The 18,800-nt window shown below is 39.7% G+C and overlaps 1 protein-coding gene across 3 annotated transcripts; it reads left to right on the top strand.

The window, feature by feature from the left end:
* The first annotated feature begins 1,028 nt into the window (after window positions 1–1,028).
* rab31 (RAB31, member RAS oncogene family) lies at window positions 1,029–14,943 on the top strand. 3 transcript variants are annotated; one of them, XR_014600877.1, is made up of 8 exons: window positions 1,029–1,217; window positions 5,296–5,375; window positions 6,606–6,687; window positions 8,853–8,924; window positions 10,753–10,859; window positions 12,184–12,293; window positions 13,129–14,694; window positions 14,738–14,943. XR_014600877.1 is itself a non-coding variant. In XM_084058688.1 (7 exons), the coding sequence occupies exons 1-7, from the start codon at window positions 1,182–1,184 to the stop codon at window positions 13,224–13,226; spliced, it is 585 nt and encodes a 194-aa protein (XP_083914814.1). In that variant the 5' UTR covers window positions 1,029–1,181; the 3' UTR covers window positions 13,227–14,943. The 3 variants fall into 3 exon arrangements, 1 of the variants encoding a protein (XP_083914814.1); XR_014600878.1 differs by having other exon boundaries at window positions 13,129–14,713; window positions 14,759–14,943; XM_084058688.1 differs by having other exon boundaries at window positions 13,129–14,943.
* The last annotated feature ends 3,857 nt before the right edge of the window (window positions 14,944–18,800 follow it).

Here is an 18,800-nt window from a genome sequence, read left to right as displayed (position 1 = left end):
AATGTAGGAGTTGAGGCATTACAATTTAGTTTGACTGATAAATATTTGGCCAATGTTTGACCAGTTTTTAGTATATTTGTTTGATGACTTTTGATGCAGCAATAAGTTGTCTTTTTTCTAATGTATTAGAAACACACACACACACACACACACACACAAAAAAATCATGTGTGGACCCCCCTGGGGGTCCCGACCCACAGGTTGAGAACCACTGGCCTAATGCATATCAAACTGGGGGTCCTTAGAATGAACATCACTGACCCAAACTACTTCTCTTTTTTTCATGGGAGTGTATTCCCATGAATGTGGTGCCGTTTATTTTCCATCCTGTGGTCTCTCTTATACATTCCTTCTTCCTTAACTCATCCGCAACCTTTTATAGGCTTGGGAAGCTTTTTGTCGTCCTCACTAATCTTTGAAGCCTAAATGTTTTCATATTCTCGATGGAATACTGGATGTTAGTTATGTATTTTACGGCTATACTTCTCATTGTAGCAGAAGATAGTTGGTACTGAATAGTATTGTTGCAGCCGCGACACCATCGTACTACTGGGTATAAATCTCAGTCCTTAAACCACGTGACTGAAATAGGTCCAGTGTTGCCATGTCCGCTTATTATAAGCGTGTTTGGGCTTATCTTTCTGTGAAGTTCCTTGTAAATATTGGTGGTTGCGGTTTATTGGGATTGTAAATTGCTTATTTGGGCTTGCTTTGCTTTGCAAAGTATTTATCTGCGGACCCCCATCTGAAAATTATGTTATGCCAGGGACAGCCCCCATACAAGATTTGTGTTGTTAAAATGTTTAAAAATATATTTCTAATTTGTCACTTTAAAAAAATAGCAGATCTACAAGCTCACAACGCATCGCATCGCGAACTTGTAGGTCGGCTATTTTCAAATATCCAATTTAAAAGTGCTCATGTGGCCTAAGCCGCTTCATTAGGGCTTGTTTTCATAGACCTGGTTGCTTGTTTTCTTTTTGTCGCGAAACCTGGCAACGGTGGTCCCTTTCCGTTACATTCGTAAAGATGGTCATAGTCCCTCATAGAGAGGGGGGCTGGGTTTGGTTTCTCTTCTTTAACATAAAACACACACATCTGTTGTAAAGCATGACGAGACAACAAAAGCACTAAGACAACTCTGCAGGAACTATGATTTAAGAAGATAATCTCTTTTAAACATGGCCATCAGGGAGCTCAAAGTGTGTCTTTTAGGGGTAAGTGGCAGATGTTTTTTGTTCTTTCTGTCTGTCTGATCATCATCACTGTTTTATTTGCATCTCGACAACATTTGTGATGAATCGGCGTTACTTCGTCTGGGTGGCGGCGGATACATAATTTAAATACTTTACATTTAATTGTGTGTATGTTGTTTTATTGTTGGTCTTTAAAACTTGGGTCAAAACAACTCGCCTCGGTGGTCGATCGACCCACTTTCTGGCGGATCAGGACGGATGGCCGGCCCTGCAGACAGGCAAGCATTTATGAACAGTGACAGTGGTGTAAAAAGTACTCACATTTTTTGTTTTACTTGAGTAAAAGTATCAATACTCCAATGTAGAAATAATAAAAGTTCGGTATTCAAAATTTACTTGAGTAAAAAAGTACAAAAGTATTGGTATCAAAATGTACTTAAAGTAGATCGGCTATTTTCAAATGGCCGAAATGTATATAGGGCTGTGGTTAATGTAGGTTTTGTGATAATAATCAAAATCTAGTACAAAGTAACTAGTAGTACAAGTTTTCAAATAACTGTAGTGGAGTAAAAGTACAATATTTGCCTCTGAGATGTAGTGGAGTAGTTAAAAGTATCGAAAATTGGAAAAACTCCAGTAAAGTAAAAAAAAAAGAAAAACCTCAAAAGTGTACTTAAGTACAGTACTTGAGTAAATGTACTTAGTTACTTTACACCACTGTCGCTGTCTGCTGTCAGTGTGTCTGTTTTGCTCTCTTTCCTTTTTTCCTCCCCTGGCCTTTGTCTCTGAAAATGACCAGGCATGCATGACGTCATCATCCGGCTAGTTCTTACAAGTTTAGCCCCCTCAACTCTATGGTTTAGCCAGATTGTTGCTGTGTTTGCAAAACACCACCAGACCAGTGTCTTTGTAAAGACACCACCAGACCAGTGTCTCTGTAAAGACACCACCAGACCAGTGTCTTTGTAAAGACACCACCAGACCAGTGTCTTTGTAAAGACAAAACACCTCCAGACCAGTGTCTTTGTAAAGACAAAACACCACCAGACCAGTGTCTTTGTAAAGACAAAACACCTCCAGACCAGTGTCTTTGTAAAGACAAAACACCACCAGACCAGTGTCTTTGTAAAGACAAAACACCTCCAGACCAGTGTCTTTGTAAAGACAAAACACCACCAGACCAGTGTCTTTGTAAAGACACCTCCAGACCAGTGTCTTTGTAAAGACAAAACACCTCCAGACCAGTGTCTTTGTAAAGACAAAACACCTCCAGACCAGTGTCTTTGTAAAGACAAAACACCTCCAGACCAGTGTCTTTGTAAAGACACCTCCAGACCAGTGTCTTTGTAAAGACACCTCCAGACCAGTGTCTTTGTAAAGACAAAACACCACCAGACCAGTGTCTTTGTAAAGACAAAACACCACCAGACCAGTGTCTTTGTAAAGACAAAACACCTCCAGACCAGTGTCTTTTTAAAGACAGTGCGCCTCTAGGACCGTAAACGGTGTTCTTCTGACACTGTACCTGCAATTAAATACATGAATTAAATATGCAACGACAAGGAAATGTGCATCACTTTATTCACTTTAGAGAAACAAGGAACTCCATCCGCATACCACTGTGGTCGCATGCATTCCAAGATGTTCCAAATTAAAAGTTGGGGCAGTGTGCTCTCATGGTGTGTGTGTGTGTGTGTGTGTGTGTGTGTGTGTGTGTGTGTGTGTGTGTGTGTGTGTGTGTGTGTGTGTGTGTGTGTGTGTGTGTGTGTGTGTGTGTGTGTGTGTGTGTGTGTGTGTGTGTGTGTGTGTGTGTGTGTGCACGTGCGTGTGTGTGCGTGCGTGTGTGTGCGTGCGCATGTATAGTGTGTGTGTGTATTGTGTATATATACACAGGTTGTATCAAGATTGGAGATTCACAAGATTCAAGATTGTTTTATTTTGTTACAGCTAAAAACAACAAATAAATACATGTCTAAGAATAGCAATAATGTAGAAGGTAAAGCAAAATATGTGCATTACTCATGTGTCCTACTTCTAAATTATACATATGTGTATGTGTAAGTATTTATTTACATGAAGGCTATATTGTGTGAAGGGTGTGTGTGTGTGGTAGGCAGACAGACAGACAACCGTCAATCGTTCATTACCTGATCACCTGGGGGAGCTGCTACGGAGCCGCTATGGAGCCTACTGCCTTTGCGTGGAAGCACTTTCCATGTGGTAGCATCTGAAGCCATCCTTGGTTGGGGTGGATAGGATACTCACAGTGATGTGTGCACATGGGACATCGCTGACACTCTCCACTGCACAGACGCCATCGCCGTAGAGGCGTGCTCTCTTTACGGTCTCCTGTGGTAGTAGTAGTCCACGATCAGCTCCTTGGTCTTGATGAGAGACAGGTTGTTCTCCTTGCAACATTGGTCAGGTTCTCAACGGCTCAACCTCTCTGTAGGTCATCTCATAATCAGTTATCAGGCCCATCACTGTCATTGATTGATTGATTGAATGTAAACAGCATGTGGTACAATCAGACATTAAGGCTAAAAGGATAACATAACTTCCACTGGTCCTATGTATTCAATTCATCAACATAGCATAAAGAATTAACACAATAATACATGTACAAAGGAGAAAAGGGAATTGGCAGTGAATGACACCTCCTTTCGTTGGGAATTTACATTTACCTCCCCTTGTGGTCTCCTGATGGATGTTTTTTCAGGCCAATTTTGAAAGAAACCAGTGATACCCCAAACATCCTTTAATGGATGGTGTCAGGGCATTCCACATGTTGGTGGCAGAGTAGTAGAATGATAATTTTCTCATGACGACAGCAAACTTGACCACTGGTTTGGAGGTGTGTGTGTGTGTGTGTGTGTGTGTGTGTGTGTGTGTGTGTGTGTGTGTGTGTGTGTGTGTGTGTGTGTGTGTGTGTGTGTGTGTGTGTGTGTGTGTGTGTGTGTGTGTGTGTGTGTGTGTGTGTGTGTGTGTGTGTGTGTGTGTGTGTGGCCCACTCAGTTGTGGCTGTCTGTGATCCAGCTGCACCGGCTGGGGTTGAGTCCTACTGTAGGTATACCTGAGCTGAGCTTGGTGTCAAATCTGGAGGGGTCTACATAAATGGTGTTGAATGCTGTAGTTTTCCTCTTCTCCAGGTGTGTGAGGGCAGTGTGGAGTTTTATGGTTTTGGCGTTGTCTGGATCTATTTCTCAAGACCCACAGGGGTCCTTGAGGGGATACCTGGGAGGTCCTAAAGCATAATTAGTTCATATAGCATCACAATAATTGTAACCTAACCATATTTTATACTTTGGCTATTCAAAAATAGCAGCTCTACAAGCTCATAGCGCGTCACTTCGTGCCGCGCTATGAGCTTGTAGATCTGCTATTTTTGAAACTTGTAATTTTGGCACAAAATATTTTGAGATGGGGGTCAAATGCATGTCATTTTGGGGGTCCTTGACATGAGAAAGTTTGAGAACCACCGCTTTACATGCTTCTCAAAGCATTTGCTCACTATTGGGGTGAGGGCTGTAGTGACGCCAGTCATTCACACCAGTTACCAATGGTGACTTGAGTTGAAGCAAGAGAGGACGACTCATCCCTCAGAAAGGGATTGGTTGTACTCTAAATGTCCACAAATGCTCCACACAGCCGAGTCGTGCATCTGACCCCCACTGCCTTGTGTGGGTTAACCCTCTGGGGAAAAAAAACATGCACACCTCTGATTCGGCAATGACCGGTGTGGTGGCGTCATCATTGCTCCTCAGCACCCATCCAGTTTTTTGTTAGCTGATTTGTTAGCTTTTTCAACACCTATGATGATCTTCTTGAATGTTTACATGTAACCTAATGCTCTGCTTGTATGATTGTGTACTATCATGATCTGCGTACGTGTTTACATGTACTGTAATGATCTGTATGTTTACATGTACTACATTGATCTGTATGTTGTTCACACATACTATGATGATGTGTATATAGTATGTTAGTTTAAACATGTACTATCAAAATCCACGTGTATGTTTACATTTTGAGTCAAGACAAGCGTAATGAACTTTGATGCCTTCTCAAAGATAATGCTGTAATTTTCTTCCATTTTTAGGACACTGGAGTTGGGAAGTCCAGTATTGTGTGCCGTTTTGTACAGGATCACTTTGATCACAACATAAGTCCAACAATAGGGTAAGATCATCACAATTATAAAATACATTGTAGGTGTGATGTACACAAAAGTGAAACAGATGAGCACTTTTAGTGCTCATCTGTTTAGTTAGAAGATTAGTTTAGTTAGAAGATAGATAGATACTTTATTAATCCCTGAAGGGAAATTCAGATATCCCATAGCGCATACAGGCATACAGTAAGGTTAGTTAAAAACACATCACAAAAAGAGGGGAAACAGGTTAAAACTGATTTAAAATATACATTATGAATAAGCATGAAAAGCATTAAAAAGATGTCACTGGGAAATGGGAATAATAATCCTTTGTTATTTGTTGCGTGAATATCATCAGAGTCAGACAAACTTCTTAATATGCAATTAAAATCGTTTTATTTTCTGTACGGTTTAACAATACTAAAATCAGGGGAAAGGGGAGGTGGAACAATGGGTTGGCATGTCATCTTCAAACAATTCAAATCAGATCCTGAAGGCAGGTGTTTCTGTCTGCCTAATAAGCACAGGTAGCCTGGTCTCTGGCACAGATGGGCTCAATCCCACTAATTAGGGATGACAATGGTCACTGTCCTATTGTCTTAACCCATTAAGACCTGAGGCGATTCTTAAAAATGTTTCCTAAATCCTAACAGTTTTTTGGAAAAAAAAATAAAAATCAAGTTTTTTTCAAAAATAGCAGATCTACAAGCTCGTAGCACGGCACTCGGTGCCATGCTATGAGCTTGTATATCTGCTATTTTTGAATAGCCTAAAGAAATCTTGTGACACAGATGTGTTCCCGGTCTTAATGGGTTAAAGTGTTCTAGAGTGATATAAAACATTACATAAACATTACATTTCAGTTTCCACAATATATCTTCAACATTATTGCACATAGCCCATGTGTAACTAAAACTAGCCTGCTTCATTCAGACCCAAGTTCAAATTAGTTTGTAAATTGCATTTCAGTGAACAGCATACTCAAGTGAACTTTAATGAATAGCAGTCAACTCAAGTCTAATCTCTTGACTTGCATGTGCACATAAACTGTTGAGCCTAACTCATGGTTAAGACCACTATGAAAAAAGACACACTAATACCAATACCGCTTTCAAATATATGATTATTCTTTCACGTTTTCACCAAGACAGCATTCTTTGTTCACCGCCAAATTGTGTGACTTTGTAGAATGTATGGCGGTAATTTTAGAAAACTTTGTGCTCTAAACCACGCAAAATGTTCTTTATTCTTCACAGTGCATCATTCCTTACCAAGACAGTGCCGAGTGGACATGAATTGCACAAGTTCCTGATCTGGGACACAGCAGGACAGGAAAGGGTGTGTACTTGCACTACAGACAAACATTTCACTTACCAATGGAGTTTATGAACTAAATTTGCATTTAAAATTACAAATCATATTTGTCAGGACGCTCAGGTGGTGTAGGGGTCTTGGGGTCCTTGGGGGGTACCAGGGGGTCCCCAGCAAAAGTAGTTAATATAGCGTCACAATCAGTTTATATATCTGCTATTTTTGAATAGCTAAAGTATAAAATATCTGCTATTTTTGAAAAATCGTGAAAATGTGTGCTAATCTTTGAATATAGTGTGATCATTTTTAGCTTTGTTTCTGGGGGTCCTTGGAGCAATACTTTTGAAATGGGGGTCCCAGGCCAAATACATATCATTTTGGGGGTCCTTGACATGAAAAAGTTTGAGACCCACTGGTCTAGAACGAACGCAATTGACTGTGTTTGAGGGATGGAGGATCATGCGGGGAGGGTGATCTTTGTCACTGCAGATACTCCTACGGGCTAGGGCGGCGCCTGTCAGTCGGGATTGTTGGGTAGCGGGAGGAGTAGGAGGGACGTCCTACTGTACGTCCTCCCGGTGGGGTACAATAGCTGTGGCAAGCAGACAGGGTAATTAATTGACAAAATGACTAAATTGTGGGGGAAAAGGGGTAAAAAAAAAAAAGAAAAAGATAATTGGTTATGGTCTCAGATATAGGTGTGTACATCTCCTCCTAGAGGCCATTATTTAGTTTGTTTTAAAGCATGGGTCTTCAACAGGGGGCCTGTGACCTTTAGGGTGTCTTCAGAGTTAATACAGGGGGTCCACCAAAGTTTTGTGTGATAAGAGAATTCTTTTTTTGTTATTACGTTTTTAGTTTTTATCAAAAAGTTTGAAATTACACATATTACACATATATTACACGTGAGTGAGTGAGTTGCGGTCCCTGCTTACTCTCTCTCAGCTAAGCGGTCCTTGGCCTGAAAAACGTTGGGAAGGAATTTGTGCTTCTGTGGAGATTGATATACAGTATACTATGGAAACAGGAAGTGATGATGTGCCATTATGGCGTTCACCCAGATTCTAACCCACAATGTTGATTCACACCCCTAACTGGATGAGTCGACGTGTCCTTCAGCTTATCAAGCAAAGCAAGACAAACGTATTCACACTTAGTTCATAAATCATGCCTGAATATTAGTGCATTGACACTGTCCTCCCATTCGCGGAATGTTACGCAATCTCTTATCTTATGTGTGTCATCGTGAAGTGGGCTGATTTGTTGGCATGAGGAGGATTATTCACACAGGTCCAGAGTTTGAGGTTGTTGTTTTGTCACGGTGCCACATAAGAGGGGAGGTGGGGTTATGGATGGATGGAAAAAAAACTGTCCTGTTCTTGTGCAAACGCTTGCTAGCTTGAACATGGTACGTGGAAAACCAGTATTAACCCCTTAAGCCCTATTTAAAAATCAAATCAAAAAGCTGATTTACAAGCTCACGACACGTCGCATCACGACATTGATGAGCTTGTAGATTATGCTACTTTGTTTTTTGAATGTTATCTATTCTGACACGCCCAAAATAGGGAAGCCAGGGTGAAAGTAGTTAAGGGAATGCCAATGTATTTTTTTCCTTCATTTTGTTTTGGATGACGCACTTGAGGCAGTAATGTTTACATGCTTAACAACTTAAGCCCTATATACATGATCGTATTAGGAATAGCTAAAAAGAAATAGCCAATATATAAGCTGAACTTGTGAGCTTATAGATCTGCTATTTTAGCTATTCTAAAAATGTCTTTTGACTTTTTGAACATTTCCCAAAATAAGGACACCAGGGTTAATGCGGTTTACCAGAATCAAATTAAGTGCCATGCGCCACCCTCTGTAGTGTTAATTGTGTTAAAGTCAAGTTAAAGGTTTCCTTACAGTCAAATTGCTTAGAAATATTCAAGCAATGTGCATTCTTTTAATCATTGCATGAACTCATCCAAACCTTCAGAAATCAATTACGTTAAATATTTAGCATTAATTCTGTGACATTCCACAATTATACTAGACTAGATCTCTAGTTCACATATGATCACAAGACCGTTGCATAGCATGATGAACCGATGAAGCATGCTGAATAATGTGATGTTCCATATGATGTAATGAGTGAACAGATTGTCACGCTCTGTTCTTCCCTTTTCTTTTCTTTTTTCTTGTAGTTTCACTCACTAGCTCCCATGTACTACCGAGGATCTGCTGCTGCTGTCATCGTCTATGACATTACTAAACTGGTAAGAAAGTTCAAGGTTCACTTTATTTGTCATTTACATGCTTGCACATGAAACGAAAATCGTACTCAGGACCAATGGTGTACAATAAAATAACTATCAATAAATTAAAAATAAGCATGTGAATTAAAACTGAGCAGCATATTAAAAACAGTAGCATCCAGCATTTATCAAAACAAGATAACGTAGCAGCATGACATACTGTATAACAGCACAGCAAGGCAGAACAGCGAAAGTGCATTTATGGGGGCATAGAGTTCATCAGTCTATCAGCCCCTGGGTAGAAGCTGCATTTAAGCCTTTCAGTTCTAGCTTTGATGGACTCTTGCCCGAGGGGAGCGGGTGAGTGGGGGTCCTCCATAATGCGGACCGCACTGGTCCTGCACCTGCTGACGTAGATGTCCTCAATGGACGGAAGATCTTATCTGTTTTTAGGTAGTCAAAAATGTCAACTACTTAAACCCTATATACTTTGTTGTATGCCAAATAACCGATCTGCAAGTTATGTGACATGCTGCGAATTGCTTGTGGATTTGCTATTTTTGCCTAACGTTCGCCTGTTTTTGCATGCCCAGAATAGGGACGCTATGTAGATCAACATGTTGCAAACAATCATGTCTAATTTTCCGGACCACCAAGTCCTTACTTTTTTTTTTTACTTCTACCTCCCAATAACGCTACAAGGGTCTTGAGGTCTACTGACCAGTCACTCCTTAAGGTCCCAGCAACAAAGCTGAAAACCCGGGGAGATAGTTAATTTTCCTTCATAGCGCCCACATCATGGAACAAGCTTCCACCCCATGTTAGAGCGTCTCAAACCCTGCCTGTGTTTAAATCACGTTTGAAAACTCACTTGTTCTCCTTGGCGTTTGAAAATTCAGATTGAGAAGCTGCTGTTTCCTCCAGGCATTGTGTCTAATGTTGTCCTCTTTATTGTGTATTGTTTTTTGCTCTTGTTTATTTTAGTATTTTGTTTCTGAGTGTACAGCACTTTGGTTCAATACTGTTAAATGTGCTCTATAAATAAAGTGGATTGGATTGGATTGGACTTACTTTCGTCCTCTGTCCCTGCCTGTGATGTCAGTCCAATTCATCATAGTATCTGTTACTGTACATAATTATAGTGAAATAAAACAGTTCCTCATTTTGCTGGGGACTGAAACGAGAGATTGCAAAAAGTTTATCGCTATCACTTATTTTCAGTGAAATGCGTGGCAAATGATGCTGCTCAAAGCAACATACAGATTTGTGACCTGTTTTAACAGTTGTTTTTTGACAGTTCTATGACTTTTGGATATTGTGGTGTTGACTATTATATAGTCAACATATAGTATTGTTAGTATTATGGACAATACTTGTTAGTAGGACAAATGCTGACAATGTTGACAATGGCCTTATCCTTCAACCACATGAACCCTAGCATCCTTATTCTGGGGTGAACATACGGCGAAAATAGCCAATCTACAAGCTCAAATGCGACGCAATGTGCCATGTTGTGAGCTTGTAGATTGGCTATTTTCAGCTAAGCGATTTTGTGTAGAGGGGGAAAAGGGGAGGGGATCAAGTATAGAGCCATGGGGGACATCGGTCAGCTAATTGTATTGGGTTTAATTGTTTAATCAAGACTCTTTAGCTTCAGTTCTCTTCAGTAGAAATGCAGAGTCACCAATAGCAGCACACTGGTGGTGCTGGGTTCTCACAGCTGTCATCATGTGTAACTTTAAAGTGGGATTTGCTGACAAAGAGCATGTCTGCTCAGCACAACCTCCCAGTTAAAGTGAATAAGTGTTTCTTAGCCCTGAGATGACTGTTATTTTGCTGTGTCGTCTAGGACTCTTTCCAGACACTGAAGAAGTGGGTGAAGGAGTTGAAAGAGCATGGACCAGAGGACATTGTTGTAGCCATAGCAGGGAACAAGAATGATTTAGGAGACATCAGGTGGGTCAATAACTATGCTCCTATATTGTATTAGTGCAGTATTGATATGCATATGCTAGAGAGAGAGAAAGAGAGAGAGAGAGAGGGAGACAGACAGACAGCGACAGACAGACAAACAGACCTTTATTGATTGCTGGAGGGAATATCAGATGTCATAGCAGCAACAACGATATGAATAAAACATAGAAGAGGTACAGGTAAGAGTACAGAACAAAACCAAGATAAATCTATACATTCCAGGAATGTTTTGAATAAATAAATGCATACAGTCTATACCCTATGAACCATCTATCAACAGTGAATATATGAATGGATACTTGGATATACATCTATTGCCAATTAATTAATATATACTGTGTGTGTGTGTGTGTGTGTGTGTGTGTGTGTGTGTGTGTGTGTGTGTGTGTGTGTGTGTGTGTGTGTGTGTGTGTGTGTGTGTGTGTGTGTGTGTGTGTGTGTGTGTGTGTGTGTGTGTGTGTGTGTGTGTGTGTGTGTGTGTGTGTGTGTGTGTGTGTGTGTGTGTGTGTGTGTGCGCGTGCGCGCGCGTGCGTGCGTGCGTGCGTGCGTGGTTTATCAGTTTATCAACAATGAGTTTATGGATGGATATATGCATGCACAGTCTATCAATAGTCTAAAGAACCTGCAGACAGAGACACATATATATAGATATAGGATATAGTTGTCGTTGACCAATTAGATTGAGGTCCGTGGCCTGCTGTCAGAGTGCACAAGAAATATGCCATAGTTTGGATATAATCGATGTGAGATTAGCATGCACATTTAAATTATTTATTTGAATCCACAAATTAATATTAATTTACAGGTAAACAAATGAAACCGGGTTAGACAGTTCATAGGTACATATAGCACCTTCTCCTCCACACAGCCATACTGCCTATAACAGCTGAAACAGAGCACTAATTAGCTATAAGTTGTTTGGCTTTGCTCTTTGTCATGCCAGCGATTTTCAGGCCACTCGTGGTCAGTTTGCCCTGGCTTCCAAATACGAGTATGCAGAGTCTACATCTGTAACCAAAGTTTGTTATGATTCTAGTGAGAATCAGTAAGTGAGTGAGTGAGTGAGTGAATGCAATGCATGTCATTGTAGGTGCTTTGCATAAAAGCATCTCCCAAATTGCATGAATGACAAATGTAAAGCAAACTGCACCTCAGAGATATTTAAGGTGGACTCTTTATACATCATAAAACATGGTAAAATGTCCAGTAGCAGCAATAGAAGATAGCTCAATATTGACATGATTGCGGTGGTCCCTTTCCACTGTGGCCTACCACTTGCTTACTTTAATCTCCTTCTCATTTACAGGGAAGTGCCTATGAAGGAAGCTAAGGAGTTTGCTGAATCAATTGCAGCTATTTTCATCGAGACCAGTGCTAGAAACGCTGTCAACGTTGAGGAACTCTTTCAGAAAATCAGTACGTTTCCTGTGCCACTTATGGTTATCATCATGTGTGACATGTGTCACTACTAGGTCATGTTGTCATGGTGTGTAGTGTGGGTCTAAATATTGTCAGTGTTTCAACATATGAAGCCAAGAATAATTCCTGTGTCTGTGTCAAGCAACGGTCACCCATCAAATGCCCCTTTTTCTTTTTTTTACGTAATTCAAACTAAAGGTCATTTTATGGTTGGTAGAAGGGTAATGATGAGGTTCCACAGAAAAAAATGGATTATTTCCCTGTTTTAAAATGTTGTCATCCCTTTTGCCATAGTTTCTGGTAAAAAAAAAAGAAAATAAATCACCAGCCAACATCTTTCAATATTCAGTTCTTAGAGATTTATAACAGAATACAGTTTCCCATAAATTTCAAACAATCCTTTGCAATTTGTCAAGTGGCTGGTAGAATAGACAGTGTTACTAGCCCTAGTCAAAATACACTGGCATTTGACTGGTGTGTGGTGGTACCATTAAAGGAACTACTACTCAAACTATGCTTCTTGCTGCTAAAAATGACTGATTAGTGATTACCCAATCTCTCAAGACAGATTCTGCTAACAGCTGAATCTGTCAGCACCACTGCCTTAAATCTAGCGTTTTTGTAAGTAGGAATAAACACCCGGGAGGAAGTAGACTAAGAAAGGGGAAGAGCCAAACCAAGTTCCTCTTTCTATACAATAAAGGAGGTGGTGCCCCAGAGGCAGAAACAAAGACAAACATTTTCTTTTCTTTTGTTTTTACCGGATGGGTTCCCAGATTGGTGATTACCTAGACTAAAAACCAACTCTAATTCTGATCCCTTTTCTTTTTAGGTAAACAGATTCCGCCGCTGGAAAATCCTGATGCAGATAGCAACGAGTCCTTCAAACTTACTCGGCAGCCGCCTCCATCAACCAGGAGATGCTGCTAATAACACTTAGCAAAAGCTCTAAGGGGGGGTATTAGCATCAGCTCCAAGGAATCCCCCCCCCGACCCCACCCCAACACACCACCTCATCTCCTCAGCATGCTGTCCACAATATTCACAATGTGCTGGTCCATGGCAATAGAGAGGAAGGTAATGATAATGAACTTTATGAATAACAACACCCATCTGAACAATGTGGTGGTCCAGGGGAATAGAGGAAGGTACACATGAAGTCTTGGTTGGTAAGAAACGTGATATAGAAGTAGTAGTAGCCTGTCCCCTGATTGGTCTTTGTGCTTCCTGGTTTTGTACCTTGTGATTCTGATGAGGAATGGGAACGGAAAACATTTGGTTTGTCTCCCTCAAGTGGCCTTATTTCTGAATTACAATACTTTGTTGGGTGTCTATATGGCAGTTTTGTAAGCATATTAGACATAACCATTTGGGTAAAAAAAACAAAATAAATGTTAGCCCATTATCACTAAAAACCCATTATCACTAAAAGCTAAATCAAGCATTAATTGATAGCGAGTCAGCTAGTTGATGTGCCATTGAAAGACTAAAAAAAAAATGTAATAGTTGAGGCAATATTAAGTTTCTTTTTGAAGAGTCAGTTGCTCTGTAGAAACTGTTGATGCACTGTGGGCCTTCAATGACACTTTCTAGAGGTTGATGTCATTGATTTAGTCATGGCTGTATTATTATTGTTTTCCTCATGGAGACATTGTGTGGCCTCACAGTAAAATCCAGTGTTAATGTAACACTGGATTTGACTGTACAATATATAATGTATAGAATTTAATTTGACTATAAGGTGTCAACATGTAGCGTATAACTAGCATACATTTTGCATTACTAAGTTACAAAGGCTTTACATTCCATTGGCTCATGACGCGTTGTAAACGCTGTGGCTGCGTAAGGATTTTACTGTAATGCCATCGACTGACCAGCTTAAATCTGTAATAGCACAACGGCCCCCTATGCTGAAACACTGCCTTTCCATTGCCAGCATTGCTCCTACAGAGATGTAGATGAAGATTTTTCATAAATTGTGTCGTCTGAGCTTGAGAAACAAACACTGCCACTATGTTGTAGCCGTTCACAAGTGTCAAATACCTTTTTAGTCTATTGAAGCTTGGATTGTATTCTTTTTCTTTTTTTTACCCTCTATCCTCCTAAATGTAATCGTTAATATGGTTAAATGATAATTAAGGAAGTAATTACGGCACCTGCACAAACAGGGAATTTGACCACTTGACAATGTCAATTTTCTCTTCTGTATCCCGACAGTATTGTTGAGTATTTGACTTTTTGGAGGCTGCACAATTAATTGCAGTATAATTGCCACTTTGCCTTAAAGACATATTCTGTGCATTTATGGTTTAAACATGATTGCCAATATGAGTATTAGTGAAACCACAGTTCCATACATAAGATAATGTTTACAGTTGTATTATTTGAGTTACAAAATGTGCTACTTCTTACTCCCAGTGTTGTACGATAGGCCGGTTGAGTTTTGACTTATTATAAAAGAGTTTTTTTTACTTTGCACATGATTGACCACCATACAACCGTGTTTATCATCTAATAATTTCTTACAGGTTATATAATATGTAGTAGACTTTATAAACAGTTTTGTAAAAAGTAAGAAAGAAAAATGTTGCCATTTCTTGGATTGCCATTGCTATATTCATAGCCAAGTGCCTTAAAAGAAAACAAATCGAAGCTGCTGTATGATGCAGATAAAATGGGCATGCTGCAAGTTAGGTAGATGCATGTATTGCTTGTCTAAATCGACAGACTAATGGCATACCTAAGAATCTACTTTTAAACCGCCCGCTATACATCTATTGCATCTTTCCTTTAATGCAGTGGTTCTGGTTCAAAGTGTGGTCTGGGGACCCCCAGGGGTCCTTGATGGGGTTCCAGTGGGTCCCCAGCTAAACTAGTTAATACAGCATCAAATTTAACCACTTTAACCCTATATACATCCTTTTGAAAATGGACAATCTACAAGCTTGCGATGCATTGTGAGCTTGTTGATCTGCTATTTTCAAACAATCTTCAAAATATGTGAGGGCCCTTGAGATGAAAACATTTGAGAACCACTGCTTTAATGTATGCCTACCCCCTTCTGTAATGTTTGTAGACCAGATTAACATTTGTACATTAATCTGTGTAATAAAGAAGTAATAATACATTTTCCTTGTGTTGTTGTTTTACTGTAGTGGAATTACAGAAATGATTTGATCTAATAGTGTTATATATATAAGGAATGTAAATGTTTCTTTTCATGCTTTATGGCAATTCTACTCAAGCATACTGTATGCAGTGCTGCAGAAATGAGAGAGGGAGAGGCAGAGGCCAAAAGTCAAACGAAAGTCATGAGCCAGATTTGACCCTATGACGTCACAAGGGCATGCTTTGTCGGCCCAGGAAAAGGAAAAGAAAAATATGATGTGACTGCAGTACTTTCTCAAGCCATAAACACGTGTGAAGTAAACATGCATTTTCCTTCAACTCCCAAGCGGGTAACTAAAAGTTTGGCCCCAAAAAAGAATTACTGCTAGATCTTCTAGTTGACCCAAACTTTCTCAATGGAAGAGGAGGAAGACCACCTCCAGCCTCTGATAGTTACATTGTGTTATAACATACTCTACTATACAGACTGGTTAAAAAGTATGTTTTATTTATAAGTTCCGGCATTGCAGCTTTAAAGCAAGTGGAGCGGAATACTAATTGGAGATTAGTCTCAGTTAAGCATAGTGCAAATGCACTGGACAAAAACATCAGGATGCACTTCTGTCAATTTTCCCTGTAAGTTCCTGTTTGTGCTGCTTTCAGAGTCACACATCAACCATCACCAATACCTCAATAAGTGTATAATCTAATCTCCTGGACGGTCACGTTATCTCTCTGCAGCTGGACGGAACATATTATGACGAAAACATCTTGCCGTACAAAGCAACAAACCAGGCAGCTCAAATAACAAACTACACTTTCAAATCCTGAGTCTTCACATGTTAGTGTGAAAATGGTATTGTACGTTTCCATGATCAAATTATTTTACTCCATTCTTCATGTCTATGTTTGTTATACAGTATACAGTTGGGCTTGAGGAACCAAATATAACAGGGAACCACTATGCCATTGAACTCAATGGATGTTAGCCATGTTCTTTTCTGTCTTTACTTTGAATGGTGTGCACGTTCTAGATAGTATACTATATATACTTGCATGTAATATGTGCATATATTTTTAGACTGATTATTGATTGAATACTTTATTGGTCAAAAATGTAAACAGCACGGAAGTACAGTAACACTTGGGCTAAAAGTATAACACAAAAAAGTCCTGATGACTTGTTGCCATTGTGGTCCTATGTATTCAATTCATCAACGCACGATATCTGAAAAGTGCTTTCATTTAGGGTTCTCTGGTTCCACTGAAAGCTGTAAGAAAATGCAAAACCCTTCTCATGAAATGTCAAAGGAAGAAACTAATCTCCTTCTCCTCTATCTCCCCTCCAGATACTGAGGAAGACCAACCTTCCACAGCTGGAAGGGACACATGACAACATCTCACCTTCCAAAATAACAAACAATGAGCTGGGTACTTATCTATTTCTTTTTTACATTATCTTTTAGCTCTTTACCCCTTTTTCTCCCCAATTTAGTCATTATGCCAATTGATCCGTGGTGGTGGGCAGGCACTTTACCACTGCGTCACACGAGCGCCCGGAGGGTACTTTATCTATAAGCTGCGCATATACTGTCATTATAATTTTTGGCTTGAGAGCTACTATATTGTAGATGTCTTGCTATTTTGCAAGACAGTGACTACAGGATCTCCTCTGATGAGGAAGGCCTGCTGCCTGCCCCTCCATGTCCTCCTCCTCCTCCTAAAGAGGAGGATGACTCAGAGTTCTCTCAACCTGAAGATAACTTGGACATCCAGGGTATAGGCACCACCACCAAGTTTACTTTGTCCCCTTCTGCCTCTCCCCAGTGAGTAACGAAAATATATTAAGCCCAGTCAGCCAGAAACTCTGCAAGAGAGAGTCATGAAGGTAACTAAGTGGAACAGACAGAAACCTAGGCTAAAAACAGGTTATACTCGCATCGAATTCGAACACAACCTTTTTTGGATCTGGAAGTATATTTGAATACCATTTGTTATTCATTGTATTCAACTGTAACTCAACAGTATAACAAGATTGTTTCTTTATTTTAACGTTACCAAAGAGAAAGAATGTATACAAACACCAGCAGTCCCTAATTTTAATTTAGCACTCGCCCCGAGTCATTATGTGATTATAATGATATTGATAATGATAATAATGATGTGTTATTCCTGTGGGGGGTGGGGCGGGTATTGATTTATGCTGTCAATGGCACATAGATTGGAGAGTTGATCATTCCACTGGGGGCTTGTTTTGGCTCATATAGCAGTGGATTAATCTCTCAAACAGTTCACAAAGGGGGAGGTCTGCACTTATCACGAAGATGGACTTAACCGTGGCCAAGACTGTCAAAGGTCTTAGAGAGAGCGGAGCGGAATACTAATTGGAGATTAGTCTCAGTCAAACAGAGTGTAAATACGGTGGACCAAAACCTCAGGATCCACTTCTGACTGTCAACTTTCCCAGCAAGTTCCTCCTTTTCTGCTTTCAGTGTCACACATCCACCATCACCAATACCTCAATAAGTGTGTAATCTAATCTCCAGGACCGTAATGGAAATAATTCATGTGACTTTATTGCAATATTCTGATTGATTAGCTATTATTGCCTATGTGCATATCTGTGTATGTATTGTATTTTAATGTATCAAATCAGCCAAATCAATAATCTCAGTTATAGGCTACCCCCATTTGGGAAACACAGGCCGAAATTAGGGTGCAAATAGTCTAGATGACTGATCCCTTACCTACATTATGTTTAGTTTTTTAATTTGTTTGGTATGTTGTCTCTTATTAGGCACACATTTAGTATTCTAATGTATTATATGTTGAGCACTGCCATTGTTGTCCCATTGTGAAGCACCTGAGGCATTGGTTTAAAATGGTGCAAACTTACTTTTAAAGAAGATAATAATTTTGTGCTGCTGAAATGCGAAGCCACATATATCTGATAAAAACTGTGAATTGAAATGTTGATGGTAAGGCAACAGGCAAAAACAAATCAACAAGATTTGCATAGCAATGCTATGAGTGCATAGTTGTGCACTGTCACTGGTGCAGTGGTGTAAAGTAACAAAGTACATGTACTGTACTTGAGTACAATTTTGAGGTATTTTTACTTAACTGGAGAATTTTCCAATTTTCAATACTTTTACTTCTACTCTACTACGCCTCAGAGGCAAATATTGTTCTTTATCTCCACTACAATTATTTTAAAACTTTAGTTACTAGTGACTTTGATTTGGATTATTATTACAAAACCACTTCAGACCTATATACTTTGGCAATTAAAAAGTGACGTGTCGGGCTTGTAGATCTGCTATTTTCAAACGCTTGTGAAATGGGACCTTCTGCATAATGAGTACTTTTACTTTTGGTACTTTGAGTATATTTTGA

This window comes from Gymnoscopelus microlampas, assembly GCF_963454915.1.
Source record: "Gymnoscopelus microlampas genome assembly, chromosome: 5".
NCBI classification, from domain to species: domain Eukaryota; kingdom Metazoa; phylum Chordata; class Actinopteri; order Myctophiformes; family Myctophidae; genus Gymnoscopelus; species Gymnoscopelus microlampas.
This window is presented reverse-complemented; position numbering and strand designations above follow the sequence as displayed.